Source organism: Scyliorhinus canicula, chromosome 10, assembly GCF_902713615.1.
Source record: "Scyliorhinus canicula chromosome 10, sScyCan1.1, whole genome shotgun sequence".
NCBI classification, from domain to species: domain Eukaryota; kingdom Metazoa; phylum Chordata; class Chondrichthyes; order Carcharhiniformes; family Scyliorhinidae; genus Scyliorhinus; species Scyliorhinus canicula.
In genome coordinates, this window is record NC_052155.1 from 115,485,284 (window position 1) to 115,504,532 (window position 19,249).

Here is a 19,249-nt window from a genome sequence, read left to right on the forward strand (position 1 = left end):
GGACCTCCTTTTCAACAGAGGAATGTCAAATTCTGGAGGTGTGGAGGGTGCGTGAAAAGAATGCCACGGGTCTGCCTGCCTGATTCAGCGTGGCGGCAAGGGCTACATCTGAAGCGTCGCTTTCTACTTGAAAAGGCAGTGTCTCATCTACTGCGTGCATCCAGGCCTTGGCTATGTCAGATCGAATGCGGGCGAAGGCCTGTTGTGCCTCGGCCGTGAGGAGAAAATGTGTGGACTGGATAAGTGGGCGGGCCTTGCCGCGTATTGTGGGACCCACTGGGCGTAATAAGAAAAGAACTCCAGGCAGCGTATGAGGGCCTTGGGGCAGTGGGGGAGTGGAAGCTCCATGAGGGGGCGCATGCAGTCAGTGTCGGGGCCCCAGTAGTCTGTTTTGGACTACGTAGCCGAGGATGGCTAAGCGGTCTGTGCGGAACACCCACTTCTCCTTGTTGTACGTGAGATTAAGGAGAGATGCGGTGTGGAGGAATTTAGAAAGGTTTGCGTCATGGTCCTGCTGGTCATGGCCACAGATGGTGACATTGTTGAGGTACGGGAAGGTGGCCTGCAGTCCGTACTGGTCAACCATTCGGTCCATTTCTCGTTGAAATACCGAGACTTCATTCATGACGCCGAAGGGAACTCTACGAAATTGGTACAGACGACCGTCTGCCTCGAAGGCAGTGTAGGGACGGTCCGAATTAGGGATGGGGAGCTGGTGGTAGGCGGATTTCAGGTCAATAGTAGAGGACCCAGTACTGTGCAATCTGATTGACCATATCTGAAATGCGGGGGAGGGGGATGCGTCGAGCTGCGTGTACCGGTTGATGGTCTGGTTGTAGTCCACGACCATCCTGTGCTTCTCCCCGGTCTTAACCACTACCACCTGGGCTCTCCAAGGTCTGTTGCTGGCCTCGATGATACCCTCCCGAAGCAGCCGCTGGACTTCGGACCTGATGAAAGCCTTGTCCTGGGTGCTGCACCGTCTGCTCCTGGTGGCGACGGGCTTGCAATCTGCGGTCAGATTGGTAAAGAGTGAGGGAGGCTCGACCTTGAGGGTTGTGAGGCCGCAAACGGTGAGGGGAGGTAGGGGTCCACCGAATTTGAGGGTGAGGAGATTGCACTGGAAATGCAGGCCTTGTAAGAGTGACGCACAGAGGTTAGGGAAGAATGTACAGACGGAAACGGTCGAATTCCACACCCTGTACAGTATGTTTAACCAGGCAGAAACCCCGGATCGGGACCGAGTGGGAACCGGAGGCGAGAGAGATCTGCCGGTTGGCGGGATGGACCGCAAGGGAATAGCGCCTTACCGTGTCTGGGTGGGCAAAGCTCTCGGTGCTCCCGGAGTCGATGAGGCAGGACGTCACGTGGCCGTTGACCAGCGCCGTTGTGGAAGAGGGTGCCAGGTTGCGAGGACGCGACTGGTCAAGCGTAACGGAGGCGAGTAGTGGGCGATCGGCAGTCGAGTCAGATGAGTCCGACGAGGAGCAGTAGCGACCCATGGCCCCGTCCCGGGGGAGGACAAAATGGCGGCGTCTGGAGTACCTGTGGATAAAATGGCGGCGCCCATGGAGCGCACGTTGTGGGGTCAGGACAAAATGGTGGCACCCATTGAACGCACATGGCGGTGGTGGATGAAGATGGCGGCGCCCATGGAGCGCACGTGGCGGGGGCGGCGAAAGATGGCGGCGCCCACTGATCGCACGTGGGGTCGGGGGAAACGGACAGCGGGGCCCATTGAGCGAGCGGCTGAGGCGAGGGGACCGGGGGCGCGATAGCAACAACCGTCCAGGACTGACACACCGCTGCAAAGTGGCCTTGCCACAAGCTTTGCAGGTTGCGGTGCGGGCCGGGCAACGCTGGCGGGGGTGCTTCTGCTGACCGCAGAAGTAACAGTGCGGACCCCCAGGGAGCGCGATGCGGCGAGCAGCGCAAGCGTAGTGCGCGGGGGCGGGTGCTGGGGGGGCCGTTTGAGGGGTCCACGAGGGGTAGGACGGGTGGGCCTGGGGGGCCGTTTGCGGGGTCCACGAGGGGTAGGACGGGTGGGCCGAGTGGCTAGCGGAGTAAGATCGCGCACTACGGGAGGCGGCCATCATGGAAAGCACCAGAGCCTTTGCGACCGCGAGGTCGGGGGTGGCCCCTTCCAGCAGTATTGCCGGATGGGGTCCGATGCAATGCCTGTAACAAAGGCATTGCGCATGAGTAAGTCAGAGTGTTCCATGGCTGTGAGGGCCCGGCAGTCGCAGTCTCGTACCAGAGGTATAAGGGCCCTCCAGAAGTCCTCGATCGACTCACCCAGCTGCTGGATGCGAGTAGAGAGTTGATGCCTCGCAAACAGGGTGTTCGCCGACTGTGCATAGTTCTCCTTGAGCAGTTCCATAGCTGTGGTGTAGTCAGTTGCATCTTGAATTAGCGAAAAGACACTGGAGCTAAGTCTGGAGTGCAAGAGTTGCTTTTTCTGAGCTTCCGTCGGGGGAGGGTCCACTGAAGAGATGTAGGCCTCGAAGACTGCAAGCCAGTGAACAAAGTCTCTCCTGGCGTAAGGCGACTGCGGATCCAGCTGCAGACGGTCATGCTTGATCCTGATGTCCATGGTGTACGGAAAATCACACAGCAATAAATTGTGGCGCTAACAATTGCACTCAAAGACGAGAGACATGTACAATCGAGGCTTTATTGCTGTGTGATGCTATTCCTCCGGCTGCAACTGTAGACTAGGGTCTGAGTGACTCACACGCATATTTATACATAAGCTCCCTGTGGGCGGAGCTAGCCGGCACGGGCTTACCGGAGAAACCTGTATTACAGGTACAGCCGTACATCCCCCTACTGCAAGTATGCATATCTACAGTGGTTATCACCACACATATACAATTGCTTATGCATATCATTACACATACTTATTGAGGACTAGGAAATTGGAGCAGCAGAGGCTGGTGGAATCCATTTTAGAGGTGGATCATCAGTACTCGCTTGATCCTACTATTGACAAGCAGAAAAAAGTTTCAGACACAGTTTGAACTACTGTCCATTAACAAGGCTGTACTTTTTATGAGTACGGGGAGAAGGCCAGTTGTCTCTTGCCTCACCAACTCAAACGTCAATTGGCCTCCCGTGAGATTCCCTGGATACCTAAAGGAGGCAACCTCGTTTCCACCCCTCTCCAGTCAATGTGGCTTTTAAATCCTATTACTGAGACCTGTATAAATTGGAGTCTCCCTTGGACAAGTCGGTTGTGTCTGATTTCTGGGCAGTCTGCCCATCCCAGCTTTCAAAGCGGATAAGAGCTGTGAGTTGGACTCCGCATTATGCCCCAAGGAGATTTTAAAATGTATTGGGCTGATGCAGGTTGGCAAAGCCCTTGGCCCTGGTGGCTTTCCAATCGGATTGTATTAAACTTCTCAGAACAGCTCGTATCTTTGTTATTAGATATGTTTAATGATTTCCTATCCAGGGGTTCATTGCCTCCAACACTCACTTAAGCCTCTATTTCCTTGCTCCTTAAGAGGGACAAGGACCCGATCGAGTGCAGTTCATACCAACTCATCTTGTTTTTAATACGGATATTAAACTTCTCGCTAAGGTTCTGGTGCTCCAGTTGTTGCCTTGCCTTCCCAATATAATTTAAGAGGATCAAACAGGCTTTGTAAACGACCATCACTTATCAGCCATTATCCATCGCCTTCTAAATATTATTCTTTCCCCCACCCCTACACCCAAGCCAGAGGTGATAGTATCTCTCATTGCTTTAGACTGGAAGTCCTCGGAAGCTTCACCCCCTTTCAGCATAATCTCTGAGGCCTTCCAGGAAAACCAGATCCCTGACTCCGAAAGCTTTGATTGGGCCCAGGATATGACACTTACCTGGCACAAGAGATGCAGTGTACAGGTCTCAAGTCAACTGTGACAATACTGCTGCCTGTCGCCTGACTATTATACCCTCAATTACTACAGCATCCTCACATTTTGCTGGACTGCCCACCTTGCTTTTCTTAATGGTGGCAGTCTAAAGACTGCACTCCTTCTCAGTATTAACACCTTTTCTGAAATTCAATGCTGAATATTGATTTGAGAGTCACACTCCAAAGGATTCTTGCACTGTCTGCTTCTTCCCACCCTTCAGGGTGGCCATGCATTTGCTGTTCTGAACTCTTTCTGACTGTGGGGTGATCACCACCTGGAATATATGATTGAAGAATTTTAGTCTTGTATCTAGTATTTTATAGATCTCTAGATTTGGACATTCTTCTCCACTGTAGCTATGTTCTGAATTCTGAACACCTGGCATTAACATGTGATATCTTCTCTTTGGCAGCAAAATTGTTTACTTGGAAGTGAGGCAAATGAAAAATCTGGCACCACTTCACAATGTCACTTTTATGCCCAAGTGACAAGTGAAACAAAATGTGTGAAGAGATAAGAAGCCACTGAAAGTCAACTCGGGTGATTGATAAGCCAGGATATTGTGGAGGATGTGGTGGAGTTTTGGTTGAGTTAGAGTTTACGTAGTATAACTAGGGTATTAGAAAAGTCAAATTTGGTAGTGAGAATGGGTGAAATCTTACCAGAACTTGGCAAAGTGTCAGGCTCAAACTGAAAACCAGTATGTAAATCTCCAGTTGCACAGACCAGTTTCTCTCCAAATATTGAGCCTCTTAAGAAAATTAAATGAGTGAGTGCTGTCACTCTGTCAGGGTGTGGCCTAATAGAGCCGGCAACTGGCTCCATAGTGATCGGGGCAACACTTAAAAGGCACCCCAATCATTGCTGCAACTGAATGGCCCCATCACGAAGGTATCAGGGGCAACCCCCCCCCCCCCCCATCATAAATGCACCTTATCCCCATGGGGCTTCCACTATAATATGCCATTGGCAATGCCCTCTGGCACAGGTTGACACTGCCAACCTGACAGTGCTAACATTTACCAGGGGGCACTACCTGGGCATATCCCCCTTTCCGGCCTGGGAACTATACTTAACTGATTTTTATTTGGCCAAACCTGTTGTAAACCTTACCGCTGTGACGTGATGTTGAGGTATGAATATTTAGTGACGGGAGGGATTATGTGGCGGCAGAGTCATTAATAATGTTTAAATAATTGGAAATCTATAGGGCGTGAACCTCGTGACGTCACTGGCGAGGGGCTGGGAAAATCGAGAAATACGATCTCTCCAGAGAAAATTAATTTCCTGATTCTCGTGGGATTTTCCGCCCATGTCGCCCATCCTAGTGCAGGCTCAAAATCGCCCCCAATGTTTATTACAATAGAAAGCAATGTATGGAGACCAGGGCCGGGATTCTCCCCTACCCGGCGGGGCAGGGGGTCCCGGCGTAGCGGAATGGCGCCAACCATTCCGGCGTCGGACCTCCCCAAAGGTGCAGAAGGTGCTGACGTCACCACCGGCGCATGTGCGGTAGGGGAGATCTCTTCCGCCTCCGCCATGGTGGAGGCCGTGGCGGCGGCAGAAGAAAAAGAGTGCCCCCACAACACTGGCCCGCTCACCGATTGGTGGGCCCCCATTGCGGGCCAGGCCACCGTGGGGGCATCCCCCGGGGTCTGATCGCCCCGCGCCTGGCCCAGGACCCCGGGGGCCCGCTCGCGCCGCCAATCCCGCCGGCACCAGATTGGCCTGCCGCTGGCGGGATTGGCCTGTCAGCGGCGGGACTTCGGCCCATTGCGGGCCGGAGAATCGCCGCGGGGGGCACGCCGATCGGCGGGGCACGCCGATCGGCGGGGCGTGATTCCCGCTCCTGCCGATTCCCGGGTGGCGGAGAATTCCGGCCACGGCGGGGGCGGGATTTCGGCCGGCCCCGGGCGTTTCCCCGACCCTGCGGGGGGGGTCGGAGAATTCCGCCCCAGGTATTTCATCCATGGCAAACCATAAACATCAACTCCAACCATTTCATGGCCAGTTGCATCTATATAGCGACATGGTGGCACAGTTGTTAGCACTGCTGCCTCACAACACCAGGGACTCGGGTTGAATTCGGCCTTGTGTGACTGTCTGTGTGGATGATGTGGAGATGCCAGCGTTGGACTGGGGTAAGCACAGTAAGAAGTCTTACTACACCAGGTTAAAGTCCAACAGGTTTGTTTCAAATCACTAGCTTTTGGAGCACTGCTCCAAAAACTAGTGATTTGAAACAAACCTGTTGGACTTTAACCTGGTGTTGTAAGACTTCTTACTGTGTCTGTGCGGAGTTTGCGCATTCTCTCCATGTCTACATGGGTTTCCTCCGGGTGCTTGCATTCCTCCCGCAGTTCAAAGATATGCGGGTTAGGTGGATTGACCATACTAAATTGCCCCTTAGTATCTGGAGATGTGCAGGTTAAGTTACGAGGCTAGAGCGGGGTGGATGGGGGAGTGAACCTGGGCAGAGTGCTCTTTCAAAGGATTGGTGTAGATTTGATGGGTCGAATGGACTCCTGCATCGTAGGGATTCTATTTAGCAATACAAAGTATGTCTATAAAGTAAATATCTGCAAATTGTATGCAGTTTTTTTTTTAGAAGTTAACAATGTTTGAAATTGCATTTTAATAGGTGACCATAAAGAAGAAAAGAAAACTGAAAGTGAAATGGTAGATGAAGTTTCAAAAATTGAGAAAAAACCTGATGATAATTTGAGTGGAAAACTGATTCAAGAAGAGGAAAAAGAAGAAGGAAGCGTATCCCTAAAAATCTATTGGCTTTATGCCTGCGCCATTGGACTTAGCTTTTCGTTTTTTATAATTCTCGCAGTGGTAACAAAGCAAAGCTTTCTGGTAGCTGTTGATTTCTGGCTAGCTGAGTGGTCATCTGCAGGGAACCATTCGGAGACAACTGCAACTCAGGTCTATTGTCAAAAGCTTTTTGTCTTTTTTCCAAAAGTTATTTTGTAACCATTGCTCTATCACTAAATTTAGACCAGATTGTTGCTAAATAAAGTCATACCCTTTCACTAAACTACCTTTTGTTCTTTTGTGATTCTTGCATATCCTTAGTATGAAAAAGATGTGCATAGTGGCGTTTTGAATCATTACCTCTATGGATACATTGGGCTAGCTTGTGGTGGAATCGTATGTGCTTTGTTCAGTTCCCTTGCACATGTCATTTCAGGTTTGTACACTCTTGAACTGACAGTTGTACTTGGCACTATTAATTTAACTAAACAAGCATGCATGTATAATCCTTTTGCCATTCTTTAGAATTGCTCTGATTTTAATGTAATTTATGTGCATTCAAGGTTCATAATGGTTTTCTTATTCCCTCCTACATGAAGGTATCCGTGCTTCAAAATATCTCTTCACAAATTTGCTGCAAAACATTACAACTCTTCCATTAAGGTTCTTTGAAACCACACCTGTTGGGAGAATTCTAAACAGGTATGAATCTTGAAAAGTTAGATTAATTATATGGGTCACTCCAGACAATCATCTTTTCCTAAATTATTATTGTATGTGCGACAGACAGACATTAGGAAGTTGTAATTATAGAGGAAAGTGAGACTGAAATAGTGTATGAATAGCTCAGCAGAAGTGTAGGCTATGTCAGAATTTAATATATATATAGCCTTGGGCAACTCAGGGTAATTGCTATTCCCAAGGAGGAACGCAATGTGATTGTTCACTTAAAATTCAATACATATTTTTGGTGGGTTTTGAACTTGCTAATATATTTTTTATGTTAAAGATATACATTATAATCTTAATAGACTGTGTCAAAGCTTAGAGTTGCTCTTAGTATACTTCTTGTACTTGGAACATGTGTTTTATCATAATTCATGCAAACATAATTCCCTAATTTCCAGTGTAGTTGTTAAAGTAGCTTCTTTTGCAGAAACAACTTGTTGATTGACTGCCATGAGGACCAAAATGGAAATAACAACAATCATGCTGATGGTACGGTCACCCTGGTGAAGTGATCAAAATCGTGAATGCTTAAGGGGCCAGAAATGATGGAGATCTGGGTCATGGCTGATCTGCAATTGTAGCAGCATTTTGGATTACTCCAAAATGCAAAACAAGTACAGTTATGGGACTTGATTGATGATGGTTTAATAAACAGCAGTGTACAAATTCATTGAATCCTTGTTTATTTCCAGATTTTCATCTGATTTCAAGACCATTGATGATCAAATTCCCACAAACCTGGAGCACCTTATGTGGCACATTATGATGTGTTTAAGTGCCATTGTGATCAATATTATCGTGACTCCATTTTTTCTTCTTCCAGTTATTCCCTTACTTGTTCTCTACTATTTTCTACAAATGTATTTCAGAGCATCCTCCAGGTAATGTCCTTGCATGTATTGTACACCTTGCATGGTTGGGAATATTTCTGTTTGACATTTTTCAATTTTTCAATTTGTGGAAATGGCAGAAATCATTTCTGCAACTTCTGAAAAGCCTATAGTCAATTGTCTTGTATATTTTCATTAAGTATATTCAGGTTCAACTAGTGTTATACTGTCACTGCTTTCTAATATATCATAGAGAGTTCTAATATATCATAGTGAGTTAACAATGCTAAGCACCAAGATCATGCACACAACTCTTTGAATAGTTCCCTTGCTAGTAAACAACAGAAGTAATGCCAATTAAAGTTAGTCCAGATTGTTTAATCATTGGAAAACTAACATGGCATTTATAAGGTTAATAAATCATATTTAACAAATGCTCTTTTGGTCCTATTGCCCATGCCTGTTAAATTAAAATGCAGGTCAGTTCATTTTTCACTTTGGAATTTCAGGAATTTCCCCCAAGCAACGGCTGGGCACATTGGTCTGATTTTTCATAGTTGTCCTGTTTAATTTTAATCCTACTTGGGCTGTAAACAACCAAGAATGTTAAATAGTTTATAATATATTTTTAAAAAGTAAAAACCCCTGAATAGTGCAAAGCTTTTCAATTGTGGTTAGACAGACATTCAAAAGAAACTTCAGATGAGATAGTGAGAAAAGTCTGAAAAACAGTAACTTACATTTATTTGGTTGTCTGCACTTGTTAGAATCTGTTTTGTCAAATTTGATGTCACATTCTGTGAGTTACTGGCACAATAATTAAGTACACAGATGAATCCAGTAGTGTGCAAAGCAAAATCTCCAAATAGCAATGGTGTGCGGGCCTCTTGATGATGAAACAGTTGTCATTGTGGATCGAAGATGCAGCTCAGCCATGTTAACAGAATCACAGAATTGTTACAGCACACAAGAGGCTATTCGGCCTGTCATGTCTGCACTGGAATTCCGACTGAGCAATACACCCAGTGCCATTCCCCTGCCTTCTCCCCATAACCTTGCATATGTTTCCTATTCAGGTAATAATTCAATTTTCTCGAGTGCCATGATTGAACCTGCCTCCATCACTTGCTCCGGCAGCGCATTCCCGATCTTTGCCACTTGCTGCATGAAAACATTTCTCCTCATGTCTCCATTGCTTATTTTGGTGATTGCTTAAATTTGTGCTCTTTCATTCTCAATTCCTTCAGTAGTGGAAACAGTTTTTCCCATCTAATCTGTCCAGATCCGTTCACATTTTGAATATCTCTATCAATTCTCCAAGGAAAACAGTCCCGCAATCTATCTACATAACTGGAGTTTCTCCTCCCTGGAATTATTTTCGAGCATTTTATCTACATCCTCCCTAATGCTTTCACATCTTTCCTAAACTATAGCACCCAGAACTGGGCTCATTATTCCAGTTAAGGCAGAATCATTGTTTTATACAAGTTTAACATAAATACTAAAATAAAAGCAAAATACTGCAGATGTAAAATAAAAACAGAAAGTGATGGCTGGCCTGGCAGCATCTGTTGAGAGAGAAACAGAGTTGACGCTCTAAGTCCATATGATTCTTCTTCGGAACCGTTTGTAACTATGTTCTTGGAGAGCTTAAAGCCAAATCCTGAAATAGCAATTATTCCAAATAATAATGAGCATCATCTTGATAAATACAAAAAGCTATTTTAAAAAATGGTTGCATTTCTGTAATTAAAATATTGCCTTGACTTCTCTGGCCTTTGGAATTCTCTTCTCCCACTGGCAGCGCAATCCGATCCATGAGTTTCCCAGAAGCGTGGTGAGGCTTCAATGTAAAATCCCATTGACAAGCAGTGGGAGGAGAGATTCCCACCACCAGTGAACGCTGCGCGCTGAGAAACACACGGCCTGGAGAACCAGAGAATCCCCCCCATTATCAAGTTCTTTGCTCTTGATTCTGAACTATTGATTTTCTTTCTATAATTTTTGATAGCTTGTAAATTGTCTGCAGGAATTTATTCATCGAGTTTGGCAGCGAAAAGGAGGGTATTTGGAACAAAATTAAAATTTTATATTTAAAAATGAAATCTTCCTGTCAATATCAACAACATTTGGAGAGATGTTAGTTGTGTGCATCATTGAATTTGTCATAACCAACGTAAAGCAATTGTTGTAGACTGATTCAACCATTAGAAATGTAATATATAAAAGCAGTAGTATTTATTAAAATTGTATTTTAATTTTGTCCTTGATCATTCCAGGGAACTTCAGCGTTTGGACAGTATCACCAAATCACCTGTGTTTTCACATTTTTCTGAGACCCTCGGAGGTCTGACAACTATCAGGGCGTATAAACATGAAGACAAATTTTTTCAACAAATCCTTAACAAGATTGACTATAACAATGTTGCTTATTTATATCTGAACACAGTGAACAGGTGGTTGGGAGTACGACTGGTTAGTTTTAAAATTTAGTATACATTTTAATGATTTTTGAGACATTTTTTAAATTTTGTGTAGCTGCGGATAAGTCTATTTGGAGCTTGTAAAACAGTGATGAGCAACCTCGGCTAGTGAGTGGACTGTATGAGTGCCCCTCCTTAATCTCAGTGGGCCACAAGATTGAAATCAGGCTTGTTCACTAACCATGAATAAGAGTAAATACATTTAAGACAAGCAAAATATTTTGTGATGAGTTATAGAAAATGCTTAATCATTTATATTTTAATAGAACTGTCATTAACTTAAAATGGTAAAAACAAAATAAGTATTTATACTCGAGATACAGAGGGAGCTTACGGCTCTCACAGTCAATGTGTGCAGTCAGCATTCACCTTGCTTTACATGCATGTCACTTCAGTCATATCGATAAGAAACAAATTACGCAGTCGGAAATCAGCGCAATGTGATAACTCTGTGGACCCCGGGCCACAGATTGCTCACCACTGTTGTAGAAAGAATACTTGAAAGCATTACATTATAAGACAAAGTTGAAATTTTGAACTTTGGTTCCCAAAAGATCTAATTGTTAATATCATTAAGCTTTTTGATACCTGAATTTGGATGAATAAATATGTAATTCTAATGTTAATTCCATTTTTCAGGATTTAATTGGAGCAAGTATTGTGTTTGCTTCAGCACTCTGCTCATTATTGACAGCAACGCTGGGGTACCTGCCAGCTGGACTCGTAGGACTTGCCATTTTATATGCCTTAAAGGTACCGAAGTGAAAGCAAATGATAATTTTGGATGTTAATATGTTCACAAGGTTGATGGGCAATATTATACAAAACCTGGTATATGCTTTGTAGTTACATTTTGACAGCCATTCGATGAAGCCATTTGACATTTCTCGCAATGCCTTGCTACTAAAAACAAAATTCCACATAATGCAAATGCAAAATATGCAGATGCTGAAAATCAGAAATTAAAAATTGAAAAATATTAGCTCTTCAGATCCAGGAGAGAAATAGAGTTAACATTTCAGTTTGATTATCTCTGATAAATGGTCATTGATCTGAAACTTTAACACTTTTTTTCTCCACAGCTGCTACCTCGGTGTTAACAGTATTTTCCGTTTTCATTATTAACATCACAAATAATTCAGATTGAAGTAATATGACTCTCCAAAATCTAATTCTGTTTTTATCTTTGCTGTATGGAATTAGTTTCAGACGTATGAATGTTATAATATTGATATGATTCATAAGGACCGATAACAAAAATCAGTCAGATGGAATAATCAATCTCAATGGTGGAATTGTTTCTAAGCATTCTGCAATCTGACTGAAGGTCAATTCAAAAGGAGCATTTTAACAAGTTCTTCTCTACCTATTATGACCTTTCATTTTGCTGCACAAATGCAACAAAGTTCTGCAGTAGTAAGGCCATTTTTAAAACTTTGAGAGACTTAAAAAAATTCTTCTCCCCTGCTAGAAATGCTCATTTTTTTCATTGAGTTTCTGTATTTGATTTTACTTCTTCACATAATAGATCAGTTCAAATGTTTATTCATCTTTGAATTTAAAAAAATGCAAGATTTATTTTAAATTGACATTTCACTAATTAAAATTTCAATCATGACTGTTTAACCTAAGCTGCCCAATCTTTCCTCGTCGCTCGGTGCTGAGTAGGAAGATCTGTGGTAATAGGGCTGCTATAATAATCCTCCAAATTATCACTATAATATTGAATGTGAAAGGAACTTTTTTCACAAGCTTAATGAAATGCTTTCCTACAAACATAATTTTAAAATAATTAGATAATTATTTGAAAAGAATGATTAGAAAAGGTTGGAGAGGAAAATGGATTTAAGAGTAGACAGCACCTTCAGAAGTGTTAGCACAGACATAATAGGTCCAATTACCTCTAACTCTATTTTGCCAATGCACTCTGCAAGAGAGGTGTAAAAAATATAGGGCAAGATTCTCTGACCTCCCCATGACATGTTTCTTTGCAGCGGGAGGCAGCCCGCCGTTGACTGGCATCTGACAGGATCTGCTGCTGTCAGTGAGATTTCCCATTTAATCTACTCCACGTCACTGGGGAAACCTGTGGCGGGGGTGTGCTGTCAGCAGGACCAGAAGATCACACCAGCGTGAACAACCGGAAGATATCGCCCATGGTTTGTGCTTTTAATTAGTTACGTATTTCAGTTATCTTTATTTATAATATGCTTCTTTGATTCCAGATGTCTACTTATTTGAATTGGTGTGTCCGGGAATTTGCAGATATGGAAATGCAGATGAATGCAGTTGAGCGGGTGAATCACTACTCTACCCTTCCATCTGAACAGAAGCTTAAAGAATCACAAATTGACACAGGTTTAAACATTCATGCTGTTTTTTAAATCCAGTTAATTCCAATCTACTCTTGATTAATTTTCTGGTGACGAGATCTGAATTATTTTAAATAGAAAGTTGCAAAGCCACATTTGAATACGTTAGTCACAGCACATTATGTCATTTGTTTAGAGGTACAAGCACAAACTTAACCTATGGCTTTTATTTGTCATAATGTTCTCCACAATATGTAACAATTTATGGAAATTGATTGAGCTTTCAATTAGTAGTTTTTTTTCTCCACAGAGTAATGTAAAAAATTTTCATTTTGATGTTTTGAATTTAAAAAAACATTAAAAAATGGAAATAATCAATAGATCAGGCAGCACTCTTCATCGAACCTGAAACTTTAACTCTGTTTCTCTCCACACGTGCTGGATGACCTGCTGAGTATTTCCAGCATTTTCTGTTTTTTTCAGAATTCTAGCATCTGAAGTATTTTGCTTTAGTCTTCCATTTAAAACTCTTTTTAAAAATAAATTTAGAGCACCCAATTATTTTTTTTATCAATTAAGGGACAATTTAGCATGGCCAATCCACCTACCCTACACATCTTTGGGTTGTGGGGGCGAAATCCACTCAAACACAGGGAGAATGTGCAAACTCCACACAAGACAGTGACCGAGGGCCGGGATCAAACCTGGGACCTCAGCGCCGTAAGGCTGACCACTGCACCACCGTGCTGCCCCTTGCATTTAATACTCTGACCACAGATCAAACTTTCTTGTTCATTTTCTCACCAATTATCTCCTCCTTTAAAGAGGTAATCTTTCTGTAGTGAACAGTTTCATGAATGTTGATAACTCAGGGAGTTTTGTCAATAACTTTGCATGAACATTTCGACTAGAGGGCATTACAACCAAGTGCAATTCTATAGTCATTTGACCTTCACAAACTACCAACAATGGTTTCAGAATAGTGAACAAGAGTGGCAGCATCCTGTTCGTGGAATATACTACTCATTCATACTGCATATTAGCAGTGTGAAATGGCTGGCTTCACCTGTTCGTCAAATCCTTTGAGGTAACTTTCCCTTCCAGGTTAATTTGTGGGATAATGGCTACCCTGATCAGATATTTGTATCACTCATACTCACAAATGGGCCTAAGGTTATCACTTTTGGACCTGGAAAGTGTTAAGTCTACCTCAAATTATTCTGGAAGGGCAAGGTATCTCAAATATTGAGCAAGAGGTGAAGCTAGCCATTTCACAATGGTGCCATGCAGTAGCAACATGAGTGTTATATTCCTGTAACAGAATGCTGTCATCAAGCCCAGAAGACATAATCAGAGTAATGAACAATGTGGCATATGAATTTCAGTGCTGATTTTATGCCAGGTACATAGGTCATCCATCCTAATGACAGGCGGATCATATTAATTAGCATGTCCCTTTGGCTGTTCAAATTCGCTAGAGTACAAACCCAGCCCGTGTATGCAAGACTCAGAATATAACGTCGAACGTTGGAAGGGATTCTGCGATTAGACAGCACTTGCTGAATAAGTGACACCATCAGTTAAGCTCACAATGTGGCTTGCTTACACTTGCTGGAAGCTACATACGTTCATAACAAGGGACCTGTCCTCTGTAGACAAAAGTAACATGTGCAGGCATTGTGCCTTTCTTTTAATTAAACAAATGTATGAGGAACAATAGTTTTTTGGTGTATTCTCCATGGCAATGCATCGACCAATCAGAGTCGACTTCTTAACGAATCAGCATTCTTTTTGGATGCAATCCTATTGCTTCACAGTGTCAGGGACCTGGGTTCGATTCCCGGCTTGGGTAACTGTCTGCGGAGTCTGCACGTTCTCCCCGTGTCTGCATGAGTTTCCTCTGGGTGCTCTGGTTTCCTCCCACAAGTCCCGAAAGACGTGCTTGTTAGTTGAATTGGACATTCTGAATTCTCCCTCAGTCTAGTCGAACAGGTACCGGAGTATGGCGACTGGGATTTTCACAGTAACTTCGTTGCAGTGTTAATGTAAGCCTACTTGTCACAATAATAAAGATTATTATTATAATAAATTGTTGCTCCCTTTGACATTTGGCATTCTTGTATCTGTTCTGATGAGTGCAAGACAAAATGATTTGATGGCATGTCTTTTTTCAGCAATACTCGATTAATGACTTGGATAAAGATCTGAATCCTACCTTATTCCAAGAGAAGTCAATAATTGAATCAAAGTAATTACGTTATTGAAATCATGAAGCTATAGCATATCTTCTACCTGGTTAAAAACCTTTTTCATTGGTTAAATGTATGAAGTAACATTGCCGTCAGCTCAAGAAATTCTGAAGTGCTGTATGATAGCGCAAATTGCATTGGTGTACTAATGCAAAATGTACCAAGTGATTTCTTCGTTGAACTATTAGAAAAGGTGCCACATGCAATCCTTGGCTTTAGAGAGGGAAAACCAGCAGCACCTTCAAACTTGTATCTAAATACATTTTGAGAAGCTGGGGAGAAGATTATATCCAATTGCAGGAAATCATTTCTCTTCACCTCATCCCACTCTCTGCTGGTCCTAAATTCTACATCACAATCTGTTAAATAGGTGCCCCTGGAAATGTTTTGGAACTGCCTAAGTACAATCATTGAAGCTTGGTCAGTGGTAATCATGATAGTAACATTGGATTTGGTCAACAAGTTCTTGGTCCTGGTGAACAAAACATATTTGTGATAGACTTGTATTTCCTTAGTCTGGTAAGTGGCTGATGGCTGATATGGGGGTGGGGGTTGGGTAGAATAGGTCGGAGGCGATAGGGTGGCTTGTGGGGGGGGGGTGTAGGATGGTTCAATGGAGAGTTGGCTGATTGGGGGGTGGGGGGGGGAGGAGGGGTGTCTTTTGGGATGCAAGGGTAGTCCAGGGTTCGGGAGGGTAGTTCAGTAGGGTGGAGGCGTTGTCCAGGGTCAGAAGGGTAGTCTGGTGGGTTGAAGGGTAACTGGAGAGGTGGACGTAGAGAGGGTAATTGAGGGATGGGGGATGTTCATTTGGGGCTGGGAGGTTGTCGGGAGGGTAGTCAGGTATGGGAGGGTTGTCAGGTCATTGGGAGGGTAGGCGGATGTGGAAGCATATTGGCGGTATGGGACGGGTAGTCAGATGGTCGTAAAGTAGTGACGGTTGTGAGGATGTAGTCAGGTGTTTGGGGGGTTCAGTAAGGTAGTCAAGGGGGGGTTGAAAGGTTAGTCAGGAGAAGGGGAGTTGTTGGGCAATCAGGAGAGTGATAGGGGTTGGGGGGTGGGTTTGTCAGGCAGGTAGACAGGGAAGGGTGGTAGTCAGGGGATCAAATGGGGAGTCAGGAGTTGAATTTCATAGTTACCCAGCATTTAAAAGTGGTTTTAATTCTTCAAACCTTTCCTGGGTAACTAGGAGTCTGGTTGGTTGGCTGGATGGCTAGTATGGATTAGTGCCGTGATATTCAAAACCCGTTCTGGCTGGGGTGGATTCTAGACCTTTCTTCTTGCCCTACCCAGGGGGAGGTCTCACAGCAATTTGAGTCAGACCTACCTTCCATGCGCAAACAATTGTGCATACAATTTGATTTGCATTTTTATTGGAAAAACTGATTTTCCATATCATATAAATATGTACAATAGCAATTCCATTCTGTAACTAAGTACGTGATCACTCGTCAGATTATTTTTTTGTAAACGTTTCTCCAGGTTCTGATCTTACCAACTGGCCACACTCTGGAGAAATAGAGTTTAATGATGTCAGTGTACGTTATGATGAGAAGCTTGAACCTGTCCTCTACAAGCTGACACTAAAAATTAACCCTGGAACAAAAGTTGGAATCTGTGGGCGAACAGGAAGTGGGAAGTCAAGCCTGACGTTGGCCCTTCTGAGAATTATTGACAACTTTGAAGGTTTGTGTTTCTTCAGTAGAAGTGTTTTGATTGTAAGCTTGGTGTAGGATGTTTTAAACATAGAACTGTACAGCATAGAACAGGCCCTTCGGCCCACGATTTTGGGCCAACCATTTATCTCAATCTAAGATCAACCTAACTTACAACCCTTCAATTTACTGCTGTCAATGTGCCTGTCCAAGAGTCGCTTAAATGCCCCTAATGAATTTGACTCCACCACCTCCGCTGGCAGTGCACTCCACGCACCCACCACTCGCTGTGTCCTACCTTTGACATTTCCCCTATACCTTCCTCCAATCACCTTAAAATTATGTCCCCTCATGTCAGCCATTTCCGCCCTGGGGAAAAGCCTCTGGCTATCCACTCTATCCATGCCTCTCATCACCTTGTACACCTCTATCAAGTCACCTCTCTGCCTTCTTCGCTCCAGTGAGAAAACCCCAGCTCCCTCAATCTTTCTTCACAAGCCATGCCCTCCAGTCCAGGCAGCATCCTGGTAAATCTCCTCTGTACCCTCTCCAAAACATCCACATCCTTCCTATAATGAGGTGACCAGAACGGGACACAATATTCCAAGAGTGGTCTAACCAGAGTTTTATAAAGCTGCAGCAAATCCTCGCTCTTAAACTTAATCCCCCTGTTAATGAAAGCCAACACCCATACGCCTTCTTAACAATCCTATCAACCTGGGTGGCAACTTTGAGGGATCTATGTACATGGACCCCAAGATCTCTCTGTTCCTCCACACTTCCAAGAATCCTGCCTTTAACCCTGTATTCAGCATACAAATTCCAAAATGAATCACTTCTCATTTATCCAGGTTGAACTCCATCTCCCACTTCTCAACCCAGGTCTGCATCCTGTCAATGTCCTGTTGTAACCTGCAACACTACAACTCCACCAACCTTCATGTCATCGGCAAACTTACTAACCCACCCTTCCACTTCCTCATCCAAGTCATTTATAAAAACCACAAAGAGCAGAAGTCCCAGAACAGATCCCTGCGGGACACCACTGGTCACCGACCTCCAGGCAGAATACTTTCCATCCACTACCACTTGCTGTCGTCTTTTGGCCAGCCAATTCTGTATCCAGACAACCAAATTGCCCTGTATCCCATGCCCCCTGACTTTCTGAATGAGCCTACTATGGGGAACCTTATCAAATGCTTTACTGAAATCCATATACACCACATCCACTGACCAACCTTCATCAATGTGTCTCATCACATCCTCAAAGAATTTAATGAGGCTTGTGAGGCATGATCTGCCCCTCACAAAGGCATGCTGACTATCTTTAATCAAACTGTTTTTCTAAATAATCATAAATCCTATCTCTCTAAATCCTTTCCAGTATTTTGGTCTGTAATTCCCAGGTATTTGCCTATTCCCTTTCTTAAATAGGGGAACAACATTCGCCTCCCTCCAATCATCCAGCACTACTCCAGTGGAGAGAAAGGAAGCAAAGATCATCGCCAACGGCGCAGCAATCTCCTCCCTCGCTTCTCATAGTAACCTTGGGTATATCTCGTCTGGCCCAGGGGACTTATCTATCTATGCTTTTCAAAATTTCCAGCACATCCTCTTTCTTAATACCAACCTGTTTGAGTCTATTAACCTGGTTCACGCTGTTTTCACGAGCAACAAGGTCCCTCTCTCTAGTGAATACTGAAGCAAAATATTCATTTAGGGCAGTGGTTCCCAACCTTTTTTAACCCATGGACCCCTTTTCCTCTTAATTTTTTTGTGTGGACCCCCATAGCCATTCCACAGAAAAAAAAGCTTCTTATATTTTTCACTAACAAAAAAGTAAAGGAATCAAAAATCAAATATTAAAGAAATAGATTATGCTTTATTTTGAAGGAAAACTAATTTATTGCAAATAAACATATTTAACAATTAAATTCTATAGAGCATTATGTACACTAGTAAATAATTCATAATAAACCATTTTAAGGTAGGCCTAAGTGAGTAATTAAGAAAAAAATGCAGATTTATTCAATGAGATCCCTGTGGTTGATGCTGCTCAGCGAGTTTTTTTATATTCGGCTCCATCGAGGTCAATGATAGTCGAAGATCACCCTTTTTCACAATGTCGAGTCTATTACGAGCTTTTGATAAGTGAAAAACACGACTAAATCCTGATTCAACAAGGTAAGATGATGGAAAAGCTATAAAGTAGAGCTGTGCTTTCTCGAAGAGAATTTGATTTAATATGATTAACCACTTTTATCACAACACTAAGAGTATCATGCAGACGTCCGCCCAATTGCTTTGCAACTAAGTGTTGATGGTGTATCA

The 19,249-nt window shown here is 43.6% G+C and overlaps 1 protein-coding gene across 1 annotated transcript in view; it reads left to right on the forward strand.

Moving 5' to 3' along the window:
• Nucleotides 1-19,249, forward strand: part of LOC119972613 (ATP-binding cassette sub-family C member 9-like) — a 317,550-nt gene that overhangs the window by 262,931 nt on the left and 35,370 nt on the right. The window contains 8 exon segments of the mRNA XM_038809604.1: nucleotides 6,545-6,834; nucleotides 6,985-7,099; nucleotides 7,263-7,365; nucleotides 8,085-8,273; nucleotides 10,502-10,697; nucleotides 11,345-11,458; nucleotides 12,931-13,063; nucleotides 16,746-16,949. Of these exon segments, the coding sequence (XP_038665532.1) occupies nucleotides 6,545-6,834; nucleotides 6,985-7,099; nucleotides 7,263-7,365; nucleotides 8,085-8,273; nucleotides 10,502-10,697; nucleotides 11,345-11,458; nucleotides 12,931-13,063; nucleotides 16,746-16,949 (1,344 nt within the window).